General features: G+C 36.4%; 1 protein-coding gene across 5 annotated transcripts in view; it reads right to left on the bottom strand.

The window, feature by feature from the left end:
* The window catches only part of ulk4 (unc-51 like kinase 4), a 278,515-nt gene that overhangs the window by 200,400 nt on the left and 63,840 nt on the right, over nt 1–14,275 (bottom strand). For all 5 annotated transcript variants that reach the window (XM_068214079.2, XM_073925751.1, XM_068214078.2 and 2 more), the window contains one exon: nt 161–322. In XM_068214079.2, coding sequence (XP_068070180.2) covers nt 161–322 — 162 coding nt within the window. The remainder of the gene's footprint in view (nt 1–160; nt 323–14,275) is intronic.

The raw sequence follows: 14,275 nt of genomic DNA, 5'->3' as shown, positions 1-14,275 counted from the left end.
GGACACAGTATAATGTACAATGTTTATATAATGTGATGTGATGTAATATAATGCATAACGCAAGTTGTCAAAGGTGAAAAACGTAATGGAAACTGGACTGATGCATTTGAGTGTTGCGTTTGTGTTGGAATGATGTGAATGTGGTGTGTTTAATACTCACAGATATAGCGCTGACCCTCAGAGCATCCACTGTGGAGTGTGTGAACAGATACCAGAGAGCAGGTCCCACCTCTGCAGTGATGAATCCCTGAGCGGATTGAGACTCTCGGCTGCACACGTTCTCAATTGTTTTGGCAGCCATGTGGTTCACCACCAAGTCCTCCTGAACAAACACCAATCCCCCATATAAATCATACAAATACAGCTATGGCTTAAAACAACATGTGCAAAAGGTTCAATATCACACCAGCCACACGCTGAGCCACAAATGACTGAATAATGACATTTCACATATTCAAATCATATACATACATGCAACTCATGTGCTTTTTTCTTCATTTTATTGCAAACAAGTGCTGTGTATTACAACATCAATACAAGTTACTCCCAAATTACTATTTTGAAGAGGCGCGTGACACTTGCAGAACAGATACACGCTAGAGCAGTGGTCCCCAACCCTCGGGCTACAGAGCGGCAGCTGTTTACATATCGCACCATTTCCATGCGCAAGTTCATAATTTATAATGAAGGCGCAAGCAGCATGCAAGCTTGCGTATTCCAGGCATACCTAATTGAAAACATCTGAACTTTTCAGAAAGCCACACCGCGAGTCACATGACAAGAACAAACCAATCAGCTTCATATTTTGTATGGAATCTCATTTCATTAGGCTAGATATTACACAGAACACCCAAACACTGCAGTGCTTTTTCATTTTCTCCATGAATAAAACTCGTATCAGAGTGCAGCAATGTTTTGTCAGCCTGACATCCTAATAATTTACATTAAAGTATGTCAGTTTTTCTTTTCCCTTTTAAGAACAGGGGCGTTTTTAATTACTTTTAAAATCACATTTTAATTTAAATGTTGAAGTTTTTTTTTTCTTTTTACCTGCAAGTGCAGTTAATGTTCAAACTATTTATAATGTTTACAGTGGCTGACGATAATACATATTCTTAATAATAGGAATTTTTGAACTGAACTGTGCAGTGCTGTAGATGCTTAATAAGGCCTACTACGCTACTGTATTTTAATACTGGTCATTATGGTGGTACTTGATGAAGCAATTTATTCTGAGGTGGTACTTGGTAAAAAAAAAGAGAATCACTGAACCAGGTTAATTAAGCAAGTTAGGGTAATTAGGCATATCATTATATAATGATGGTTTTGTCGTTTGACAATCGAAAAAAGAAATTGCTTAAGAGGGCTAAAAATTTTGACCAGAAAATAAAAAAACTGCTTTTATTCTACCCGAAATAAAACAAATAGGTTTTATTTTTCCTCCAGAAAAAAAATATATATTGTAGGAAATACTGTGAAAAACTCCTTGCTCTGTTTAACATCATTTGGGAAATATTTGAAGAAAAAACATATTCACAGGCTAATAATTTTGACTTCAACTGTATAACTGTATATATTAGGGATGTCCCATTACTCAATATAATATTGAACCGTTCAGTACGATAATATAATGCATGTTTTTTGGTGCTGCATAAAACATTTATTGCATTTTATTTGCATTTTTCCTATTTCTTTAATAACTCTCTGAACTGGCTCTGTACCTGTTAGAATGTATGTATATGTGCTGAAACACGGCCCCCCCTGTGAGTAAATGTCCCATCATTGAGCACTTAAGTAGGAGAGTAAAAGATTTATAAGAAGTATATATATATATATATATATATATATATATATATATATATATATATATATATATATATATATATATATATATATATATATATATATATATGCATGTATGTATGCATGTTTATGTAAGAACGGGCCCAAAGTGTGCCAAGAAAATATCCCCCACACTATTACACCATCACCACTAGTCTGAAGAGTTGATACAAGACAGGATGGATCCATGTTTTCCTGTTGTTGATGCCAAATTAGGGTTAGGGTTGGGATTAGGGTTAGTGTAAGTTGACATGTACTTGCAAAGATTTTTATAGTCAGTTAAATGTCTGCTGAAGGAGCAGTATCAGCAGATATTAAGCAGTCTACTAATACTCAAATGGACCATCAAAATAAAGTGTTAATAATTATTATTATTGTTATTATTATTATCATTAGGGCTGGGTGATTTGACAGAAAAACTAAATCTCGATTAATTAAACATTTTAACTCGATTAAGATTAGCGAACGATTATTTTATTTATTTATTTTGCTTTCATAGTTCACTGACAGGTTTTGTACGGTAAAAATATGCTCACATATTACAAGTGAGAGATTTTTGAATGAAGGGTGGATTATTTCATTTTAAAACAGTTAAAGGAAACACACTATCAACTATCTATGATTATTTATTGAACATCAATGCTGAGCAACTGAAATTAAAACACACATTGCCTAAAACCAACAGTTATTTTTTCTTAAAAAAAGTGAAAATAAATAACTTGCACTTTTGGAAATAAAATGTATTATTTTCATTGTTTGCAAAAGTAGAAAATTAGCAGTATCTCTTCTAAATATAATAATTATATCCTTTAAATAATATTTTAAACAGCGCATTTCTTGAATCTTCTTAAAGCAAATGTTTTTTATGTAAATAATAATTATATTGTAATAGAAAATATGCCGCCTCAGCCTCCAATCATCACCAATGTAGTGCAAACGTGTGACGTGTAGTTACATTTTTTAAGAGGTGCGCGGGTATGCGACTGGGCAAAGACTGCACCGGACCACACTCGTGCGTTCGATACAGAAGTAAAACTCGGCCTTAACAGAGCAGGGTCACGTGAGTCCACACCTGATTAATCACCCAGCCCTAATTGTTATTGTTATTGCTATTATTATTATCTTAATTTTAAATGTCACATTTGTGGTTAATCCACGATAACTAATGAAGTCAGCTAATAACAATAAACAAATCAATTACATCAATTACATTAATAACTTGCTTTGCCTCTGAAAGGACAAAATTATTAGCCCCTTTAAGCTAATTTTATTTTCTACAGAAAAAAACATCATTATACAATAACTTGCCTAATTACCCTTACCTGCCTACTTAACCTAATTAACCCTTTAAATGTCACTTTAAGCTGTATAAAAGTGTCTGTATAAAAGATAAAATAAATCAATTATTAGAAATTAGCTATAAAGGGACTAAGTCGACAAGAGAATGAATGAATTAATTAATTAATTAATAAAATGAGATATTAAAACTATTATGTTTGGAAATGTGTAAAAAAAATCTTCTCTCCATAAAACAGAAATTGGGGAAAAACTAAATGGGGGGGGGGGGACAGTTAATTTAATATATATATTTTTTATGTAAATTAAACATGTTTAACACTGTAATAGCACTGTAACACTGTGGTCCCTCATTAATCGCGGGAGTTACGTTCTAAAAATTAACAAGTATATAATAACAATTAATATAGATATTTTAAGTCTGTAAAACCCCTCACTACAAACTTTTCTCACTTTCCTCAAACAGGCATAAACATTTTCATACTTTTCTCTCATTTAAACACTCTCATGTTGGCGTCCAGCTTAAGGTTCTTGTCCGTGCAGTCACTAATCCACAAAACTAAAGCAGACTCCATCCTTAAGGGAGGGTCGCACACCGGATGCACACTTTCTGATGGTTCAAACACACATCTGAATCAGTTCATTTCTGTTCCAGGCAATATTATGTAGCTACAACGACGGCGACAATCTCTTAAAAAGAACAACCCACTAAAGTGACATTTGAAATTACTCTGGATTCTTATCTGATAAGACTAAAAAAAAAAAAAACAGATGAGAAACAACAAAAGTAGCAAAAGCTAAACACTAAGAAATCAATCATTTTTTACTTCATGTTTGATTAAAAAAAATCTCTTCTTGTAACAAATTTCATTTGGTATAATTTGTATCTTAATTTTAATGTATTTTTGTTGGTCAGTTATCTACAAAATCAACGAAAAAACTAATAACATAAGCAGTCATGACAGATCATATGGCGTGGTCAATGATTTATATATTTATTTAGTTAATTATTGCAATAACAACAAAACAATCCCAGTATATACAAATAAAACAGAATGTCTGTCCAATAATGAGATTAATAATTAATAATAAGAGAATTATGATTTCAATTTAAGTATTACGCAATGTTATCACAATTTTAATGTCCAACCATTCACCTCAACTCTATTCTATTACTTAACATCCACAACTCCAGAAAGCTCAAATTGAATCCTCACGGTTTCAAGCAGACTTTAAAAGCAACCAAAAAAAAAAAAACGTGTCAGTTTTAGTGAATCTAAAGGACGGGCTGTTGCATTAAGCATTACACTCAAAGACATGCGTTCGTAAATCCATTTGTAAGTGGGACAACACAGACCTTTAGAAATTTCACGCAATTACATCATGACCTAATAGTCCCTCGACGCCCCTCCGGAATTCGAGCGAAATAATTTCCTTAAATTTCACACCAAAGCGAATCTCGCTCGCCGATAACGAAGGGCAATGTGCGGAGATTTGGCCGGCTTGTGTTTTTTTATGTATCTGGACCCCCAGTCCTTGAGTGCGTCTCTCTCTGCGAGCGTATCTGCCTGGAAATTAAACATTTAACAGCGTTCAACAAACGCCAGAGTCGGAGTGAGGAAAATAGCAAATGGAGAGGTTGGGCATATCTTAGAGGCGCAGTTACACTGTGCACTGCTGCTATGCAATATGGATGCCTTCACTGTAATGCAGTTCCTAGACCCCGTCTCAAAGCTGAAAGAAAGTTCATGGAAGAGGTGCATTAATACACATACTGTATCTTGGAGGCAAGAAAAAAAAAAAAAGTAGAAAAGGAGTGTGAAGTGGAATATTCTGACGCAATACAAATAACATATCAGCTCCTCCAGAGTCCCTGGCCCCTATCGAGAGGCTTTGTGTGCTGGAGTCTGGTGGTCCGGCTTTAGGTAATGAACTAGAGCTGGCACTTGCTGGAACTGCATTGGGGAAATGACTGACAGCTGCTACAGGGCGCAAGAGGTGGGAGTTTGGGGGGGGGTCTTTTTCTTGTAGCACAAGCCTTGTCTAAAAGGCATAGAGAATGAAACTAAAATCCACCAGCCTGCAGGTTTTCTCAATGCGAATTTCAAATTCCACAGGACAAATATGCTCGCTTGTAAGAGAGTTGGTACTGTTTCGAATACACAGACAGTAGAAGTAGTAATCATTGTAGTAGTGGCAGTAGGTGTAGTAACAGTAGTAGTTGCAGTAGCAGTAGTTGTAGCAGTAGCTGTGGTAGCAATCATAGTAGTAGTTGCTGTAATAGTAGTAGTAGTTGTTATGGTAGCAGTAATTGGTTTAGTAATGGTAGTAGTAGTTGTATTCATAGTGGTAGTAGCAGTAGTAGTTCTTGTTGTTGTAGTAGTAGTTGCAGTAGTAGTAGGTGCTGTGGTAGTGGCAGTAGTAGTAGTTGTAATAGCAGTAGCTGTAGTTGTTGTTGTAGTAGTAGTTGTAATAGCAGTAGCTGTAGTTGTTGTAGTAGTAGTAGTTGTAATAGCAGTAGCTGTAGTTGTTGTAGGAGTAGTAGTTGCAGTAGTAGTTGTTGTTATGGTAGCAGTAGCTGTAGTAGTAGTTGTAATAGTAGTAATTGTAATAGTAGTAGCAGTAGTTGTTGTGGGAGCAGTAGTTGTAGTTGTAGTAGTAGTTGCAGTAGTAGTAGTTGCTGTGGTAATGGCAGTAGTAGTAGTTGTAATAGCAGTAGCTGTAGTTGTTGTAATAGTAGTAGTTGCAGTAGTAGTAGTTGCTGTGGTAATGGCAGTAGTAGTAGTTGTAATAGCAGTAGCTGTAGTTGTTGTAATAGTAGTAGTTGCAGTAGTAGTAGTTGCTGTGGTAATGGCAGTAGTAGTAGTTGTAATAGCAGTAGCTGTAGTTGTTGTAGTAGTAGTAGTTGCAGTAGTAGTTGTTGTTATGGTAGCGGTAGCTGTAGTAGTAGTTGTAATAGCAGTAGCTGTAGTTGTTGTAGTAGTAGTAGTTGTAATAGCAGTAGCTGTAGTTGTTGTAGTAGTAGTAGTTGTAATAGTAGTAGCAGTAGTTGTTGTGGGAGCAGTAGTTGTAGTAGTAGTTGCAGTAGTAGTAGTTGCTGTGGTAATGGCAGTAGTAGTAGTTGTAATAGCAGTAGCTGTAGTTGTTGTAGTAGTAGTAGTTGCAGTAGTAGTTGTTGTTATGGTAGCAGTAGCTGTAGTAGTAGTGGTAATAGCAGTAGCTGTAGTTGTTGTAGTAGTAGTAGTTGTAATAGCAGAAGCTGTAGTTGTTGTAGTAGTAGTAGTTGTAATAGTAGTAGCAGTAGTTGTTGTGGTAGCTGTAGTTGTAGTTGTAGTAGTAGTTGCAGTAGTAGTAGTTGCTGTGGTAATGGCAGTAGCAGTAGTTGTAATAGCAGTAGCTGTAGTTGTTGTAGTAGTAGTAGTAGTTGTAGTTGCAGTAGTAGTTGTTGTTATGGTAGCAGTAGTTGTAGTAGTAGTGGTAATAGCAGTAGCTGTAGTTGTTGTAGTAGTAGTAGTTGTAATAGTAGTAGCAGTAGTTGTTGTGGTAGCAGTAGTTGTAGTTGTAGTAGTAGTTGCTGTGGTAGTGGCAGTGGTAGTAGTTGTAATAGCAGTAGCTGTAGTTGTTGTAGTAGTAGTAGTTGTAATAGTAGTAGCAGTAGTTGTTGTGGTAGCAGTAGTTGTAGTTGTAGTAGTAGTTGCAGTAGTAGTAGTTGCTGTGGTAGTGGCAGTGGTAGTAGTTGTAATAGCAGTAGCTGTAGTTGTTGTAGTAGTAGTAGTTGTAGTTGCAGTAGTAGTTGTTGTTATGGTAGCAGTAGCTGTAGTAGTAGTTGTAATAGCAGTAGCTGTAGTTGTTGTAGTAGTAGTAATTGTAATAGTAGTAGCAGTAGTTGTTGTGGGAGCAGTAGTTGTAGTTGTAGTAGTAGTTGCAGTAGTAGTAGTTGCTGTGGTAATGGCAGTAGTAGTAGTTGTAATAGCAGTAGCTGTAGTTGTTGTAATAGTAGTAGTTGCAGTAGTAGTAGTTGCTGTGGTAATGGCAGTAGTCGTAGTTGTAATAGCAGTAGCTGTAGTTGTAGTAGCAGTAGTAGTTGTTGTTATGGTAGCAGTAGCTGTAGTAGTAGTTGTAATAGCAGTAGCTGTAGTTGTTGTAGTAGTAGTTGTTGTAATAGCAGTAGCTGTAGTTGTTGTAGTAGTAGTAGTTGTAATAGTAGTAGCAGTAGTTGTTGTCGGAGCAGTAGTTGTAGTTGTAGTAGTAGTTGCAGTAGTAGTAGTTGCTGTGGTAATGGCAGTAGTAGTAGTTGTAATAGCAGTAGCTGTAGTTGTTGTAGTAGTAGTAGTTGCAGTAGTAGTTGTTGTTATGGTAGCAGTAGCTGTAGTAGTAGTGGTAATAGCAGTAGCTGTAGTTGTTGTAGTAGTAGTAGTTGTAATAGCAGAAGCTGTAGTTGTTGTAGTAGTAGTAGTTGTAATAGTAGTAGCAGTAGTTGTTGTGGTAGCAGTAGTTGTAGTTGTAGTAGTAGTTGCAGAAGTAGTAGTTGCTGTGGTAATGGCAGTAGTAGTAGTTGTAATAGCAGTAGCTGTAGTTGTTGTAGTAGTAGTAGTAGTTGTAGTTGCAGTAGTAGTTGTTGTTATGGTAGCAGTAGTTGTAGTAGTAGTGGTAATAGCAGTAGCTGTAGTTGTTGTAGTAGTAGTAGTTGTAATAGTAGTAGCAGTAGTTGTTGTGGTAGCAGTAGTTGTAGTTGTAGTAGTAGTTGCAGTAGTAGTAGTTGCTGTGGTAGTGGCAGTGGTAGTAGTTGTAATAGCAGTAGCTGTTGTTGTTGTAGTAGTAGTAGTTGTAGTTGCAGTAGTAGTTGTTGTTATGGTAGCAGTAGCTGTAGTAGTAGTGATAATAGCAGTAGCTGTAGTTGTTGTAGTAGTAGTAGTTGTAATAGCAGTAGCTGTAGTTGTTGTAGTAGTAGTACTGTAGTTGTAATAGCAGTAGCTGTAGTTGTAGTAGTAGTAGTAGTAGTTGTAGTTGCAGTAGCAGTTGTTGTTATAGTAGCAGTAGTTGTTGTAATAGCAGTAGCTGTAGTTGTAGTAGTAGTATATATATTATTATTATTATTATTATTATTACACACACACACACACACAATTGTGTATGAAAAGCATTGTCAATGCACTGAGATATCGAATTGGTGACATGACAATCGTAACCGAAGTGAACCATGAGACCAGGTTAGGTTCACACCTCTAGTTTGTATAGTTGTAACATCGTTACATCTATGAACATCGTTATATCTATGGTCTCTCTGTTTGTGTCTATTTATTTTTTAAATTAACTGTAAATGATGATTTAAATCAATGTAATGTAACATTATTGCGACCGTGTTAATTTTGTGATATTTTGTATAGCGCTAGTTATAATATTTTATTCATTTGAATGCCAAAATATGATGCAATTTTGACAAACAAGTGCATTTGATTGGAACAAACCGCCACAGATTTGTCTCAAATAAAAAAGTACTCTTCTTTCAATATTCATTCATTTATTTTTCTTTGGCTTAGTCCCTTTATTTATTAGAGGTCAACACAACGGAATGAACCGACAACTTATCCAGCATATGTTTCACACAGCAGATGCCCTTCCAGTCTGGAAAACACCTATACACACTCATTTACACTACGGCCAATTTAGTTTATTCAATTCATCTATAGAGCATGTCTTTGTACTGTGGGGAAAACCGGAGCCCCCGGAGGAAACTCCACACAGGAATGCCAACTGACCAAGCCGGGACTTGAACCAGCAACCGTTTTGCTGTGAGGCAACAGTGCTAACCACTGAGCCACCGTGCCATCCTCTTTCAATATGCTAGACTTCAAAATTAACCACTTGTCAGTCAGACAGCAGTCAGGTAATGAGTCAGTATTACTATATTATTACAGATAGTCATCTCTTATTTATTTGACATATTTTCCAGTTCTTCTGACATCTCTAGACATCAGACAAATGACTTGTCGCCGGCAAACCTGTCATGTCGCCTGCGGTTAGGACACGCTGTGCATTAATTCCGATCCCCTGCCCAAACCGTGCCGCTCATCCTTGAAATGTGCTCTGCCTGACTAACCTGATTTGATGCGCACAGGACTTATTCCGGTATATGTTTATATATAAACTTGCAGCTGCCTCCCAAACCCACACAATGTCAGACTTACAGGGGCTACGAGGTGAGGACAGCTTCTCACCAGAGATCTGTCCTCCAATCTCTGCCTCATTCTCTCTCACACCTCTGCTGAGCTTCCCAGCTCGATTCTTGCCTCGGGCCATGCTCAAGCCAAACTTTACTGAATTTATGTATTTCTCCCAAATTCTCCCTCGCAACATCAGCAGTCAGTAACTCGATACGGTAACAGGAGGTCAAACCTAAACTAGTCCACGTTCGTGAAAAAAGTCGATGCACGCCGAAACAAAAAAATAAAAAACTGGAGATGGAGTGCTAAAAAGTTTACCACCTTCCAAGTCAGAGAACTTACGTAATTCCTTGAAAAGGTTTTCAGTGGGCTAAATGTGGGAGAGTTTAGACTATTCTAAAATATTATTAATTTGACTAATTTCATGTCTTTTTTTGTTGTTGAAAAAGGAGCAGCACAACATTAGTTTGCATGATTTTTGACAAAAAGACGACACACCAGGTAAAAGGAATTAAGTTAAACGATTAGTTTCTACAAATTTAAGTGGATTGAACATAAAAAATGTATGTTGTCCATAAAAAAACTCAAGAATTGTGTTGTTTCAGCTCAATTTAAATAAGTAGCTTAAACTGAGCAAATATCGTATTTTGAGTGTGTTATGCCTTTTTTTACAAGATGTAAAGTAAGTCTCTGATGTCCCTAGAGTGTGTATGTGAAGTTCCAGCACAAAATATCACACAAATACTGTTTTAAAACCAGTAATGGGAATAACGGTGCTATAAATAAATTACGTTACAAACAACGAGACATTTTTTTTAGTAACGAGTAATCAAAATAATCCCCATTTACAACGTTGTTACAGTCACTGACAATAAAATGCGCATTAATATATTTAAACTGAAGTGGTTTTCAAGCGAGCAGAGTCTTTCAGCCATAGGACCTCTATTTTCCTTGGGGGTGCCTGTGTGTTTGGGGCTGGGGCGGGACACATAACCAACCAGTGAGGATGATTGTTGTGTCTGTGAACGTTGTGTAACTGAGAATGTGATGATTGGCTTAGATAGAGCACAATTCCATTGTTTGCCAATTAGAGACATAGAAGTGTGGGTGTTCACACAAAAGCCCACGCATAGTCAGTTGCACACACCAACGACCAGGAATCAGAACGATGGCAAATTTAACAATTTCAAAGGTAGCGTTTGCAAAAGGGAAATATAAGCACAACTTTTCTCTCGTTGGGGTGAAAGGCAAGCATGTGTATAGAAATATTTATAAAGATATGTGGAATTTGATGGTTGTCTCTCACATTGCCCCACAATAACATTACAATAGTGTAGATTAGTGTATAATGGTTAATATTTATCTTATGGTCATTTGTCAAATAGATTTTTTTAAGTAATGCAATAGCTACTTTTCCTGTTAATAGTTACTTTTAAAGACATGTAACTTAGTTACTTTTTGTGAGAAGTAGTATCTATAACTAATTTCTCTTTTAAAGGAATGTGGCCAACACTGATTATAACTGTTTAACACTCCCTTTTTTTGGTTTGGTCCTAATTGTGCCATTAGGGTGACTGACTTTAATTCAAATGAGACTGTACCCTTAAAAAAAATAATAAAAAAAAGACAAATGTCCTATACTAATAAGGGAGAGATCGTCACTATAGGTGGGGATTTCTACCTCTAATGACACGTACAAACTTTTTTTTTTTACCAATAGAAGCTGGTCATATTCACACACTGCTGTCAAGCAATTGTGTTATAAAAGTGATTTTTGCATTATCCACTAACTTAGGTACTACTTTACACCTTACAAGTACCGGGTTGAACCCCCTTTTGCCTTCGTGTCATAGATTTAACAAGATACTGGGAATATTCCTCAGATATTTAGGTCCATATTAACTTGATAGCATCACCCAGTTGCTGCAGATTTGTCGGCTGCACATCCATGATGCGAATCTCCCGTTCCACCACATCCCGAAGGCGCTCTATTGGATTGAGCTCTAGTGACTGTGTAGGTCATTTGAGTACAATGAACTCATTGTCATGTTCAAGAAACCAGGCTGAGACGATTCACACTTATGACATGCTCACGTTATCTTGCTGGAAGTAGCCATCAGAAAATGGGTGCACTGTGATCATAAAGGGATGGACATGGTCAGCAACAATACGCTTATTTCAAGCAGCCGCCATTTTATAGAACCAAAGCGAGGCTGCCATAGGAAGAAACCCGGAAGTATAAGACCAGCACTGAAAACATTGCAGTAACATGCTGTGGACTACAAACCTCCAGCTGTTAAAGAGATTTGGTGTAAACATCACTTTAATATCTTTTATTAAGTATGATTTAAAAAATTTAAAGCATATTAGGCATCAAACAACATCATAATCTCTGTAAGAGGTATATGCTCAAGAGTCCTCCTAGGCTTCAGTTTATGGCACCAGTTACAGACCGTGGGGACGCTTTCCTGCTTTAGCCTAAGTAACCCGGTGAGTGTCATTTCTGTTGAGCACGTGAACACAATGGTAAATCAGCGCTGTTTTATCAAAGCTATCAACAGTGCCTTAAATGTTAGCAGGAAATTGACGTTTTTTTTTTTCCAGTTTTCTTTTAATTCAGTATCTTGACGAGTCTAATATAGTGAAAGAATCAGTTCATTAACTTAATTAATGACGTTCATTAAAAACGTCAGCTAACTAGTGCCATTTCCCTTAACTTAGCTAAAAATGAGCTCTGATATCCCTTTTTATTTTAACCATTTGTTTAGAACGGACCTTCGGGTCATTTGGAAGGCGTGAAATTATAAGTTTGTGTCACTTTCTCTTTGCTGATAACATAAACAGCAGGTACACAACGTTCCTATGTAACTCCTAACAATATTTCCGGGTTTTCTTCTCATCGCAGCCTTGATTTTCCTTTTAAAAATGGCGGCCGCGTGAAATCCGTCTGTACTCAGGTAGGCTGCGGCAATGACACAATGATCAATTGGTACTAAAGTGTGCCAAGAAAATAACCCTCACCCCATCACCCTACCACCCACAGCCTGAACCGTTGATACAAGTCAGGATGGATCCATGCTTTCATGTTGTTGACACCAAATTCTGACCCGAATGTTGCAGCAGAAATCGAGACTCATCAGAGCAGGCAACGTTTTTCCAATCTTCTATTGTCTAATTTTGATGAGCCTGTGTGTATTGTAGCCTCAGTTTCCTGTTCTTAGCTGACAGGAGTGGCACCCGGTGTGGTCTTCTGCTTCTGTAGCCCATCCGCCTCATGGTTGGACGTGTTGTGTGTTCAGAGATGCTCTTCTGCAGACCTCGGCTGTAACGAGTGGTTGAGTTACTGTTGCCTTTCTATCAGCTCAAACCAGTCTGGCCATTCTCCTCTGACCTCTGGCATCAACAAAGCATTAATGGCCACAGAACTGCAGCGCACTAGATATTTTGTCTTTGTCAGACCATTCTATGAAAACCCTAGAGATGGTTGTGCGTGAAAATCTCAGTAGATCAGCAGTTTCTGAAACACTCATACCACTCCGTCTGGCACAAAACAACCATGGCACGCTCAAAGCCACTTAAATGCCCCTTTTCCTGATTATGATGCTCAGTCTGAACTGACCATGTCTACATGCCAAAATGCATTGAGTGGCTGCCATGTGATTGGCTGATAACAAATTTTGAATTAACAAGTAGTTGGACAGGTGCACTTAGAGTGACCAGTGAGTGTAGGTCCCCTATAAGTCACTCCGAGTCAAAAGTTTCAAATGTAATCTATCTTCTCAAATAATATACAGAAAGCATAAGCAAGAATAATTTTGATGATTGCTACTGTAAGCAGGTCTAATTATTGCCATCTCAGCACCGAGTGTCACTGGCATTTTGTGACCATCTGGGAAACCGTTAAAGGAGAACATTTATGCTAAATTATGCTGATTGAGCTAATAAAAAATAGAGAGAGAACATTTTTGGTAATTGAGTACAGGTGTTTTCTACAGCTAAATACACTCATTCAAGCGTACTCTGGATTTGTGGGTGCGTGTTTGTGAGAGACAGAGATTACGTAAAGCAAACAGAGGTCATCTCTGTGTGGCTCTATAACAGCGTGAGTGTGTGTTTGAAGGAGCTGCACACCTGGTCCTGAATAAAGGACTATGTAAATTGCCTGAGCCAGGCAGGCCTTTCATTAGTGTGATCTCCCTGCTTGAGCTCTTTCTCTCCCTCTCAGCATCAATCCATTCAGTCCCAGGCATAAACATTCTTTTATTCTGGCTAATGTGGTCTCTCCTAATCAAAAACAAGAGCTGGTCAAGACATAGAAGATAGAGGACATGCAACACATATGCATTTTATAATATGACAACACTTATTACTAAATCTAATTTTAAATAAGGTTAAAAAATACAACCCCAAATCGGAAAACGTTGGGACAGTATGGAAAATTTACTTAAATTCTAAATTTACTTTGACTTGTATTTCATTGCAGAAAATACAACAAACATTATTCAATGTGTTCCTCATGACTATTTATATAATTATATATATATATATATATATATATATATATATATATATATATATATATATATATATATATATATATAAATATATATGTATGTATGTATATATATATATATATATATATATATATATATATATATATATATATATATATATATATATATATATATACATACATATATATTTATATATATATATATATATATATATATATATATATATATATATATATATATATATATATATATATATATATATATATATATATATATATATATATATATATATATTAAATACACACGTATTTCAATTTTGATTCTTGCAAACATTTTTAAAAAAAGTTGAAACAGTAAAGCATTCACCACTTTGTAATGTTGCCATTCCTTTTCAAAATGCTTAAAAGATGTTTGGGGACTGAGGACACAGGTGATGAAGGGTTTCAGGTGTAATTTTCT

The sequence above is a fragment of the Danio rerio genome, chromosome 16 (genome assembly GCF_049306965.1).
Source record: "Danio rerio strain Tuebingen ecotype United States chromosome 16, GRCz12tu, whole genome shotgun sequence".
NCBI lineage: Eukaryota > Metazoa > Chordata > Actinopteri > Cypriniformes > Danionidae > Danio > Danio rerio.
The sequence above is the reverse complement of the archived record's forward strand: the minus strand, read 5'-3'. Positions and strand labels throughout refer to the sequence as shown.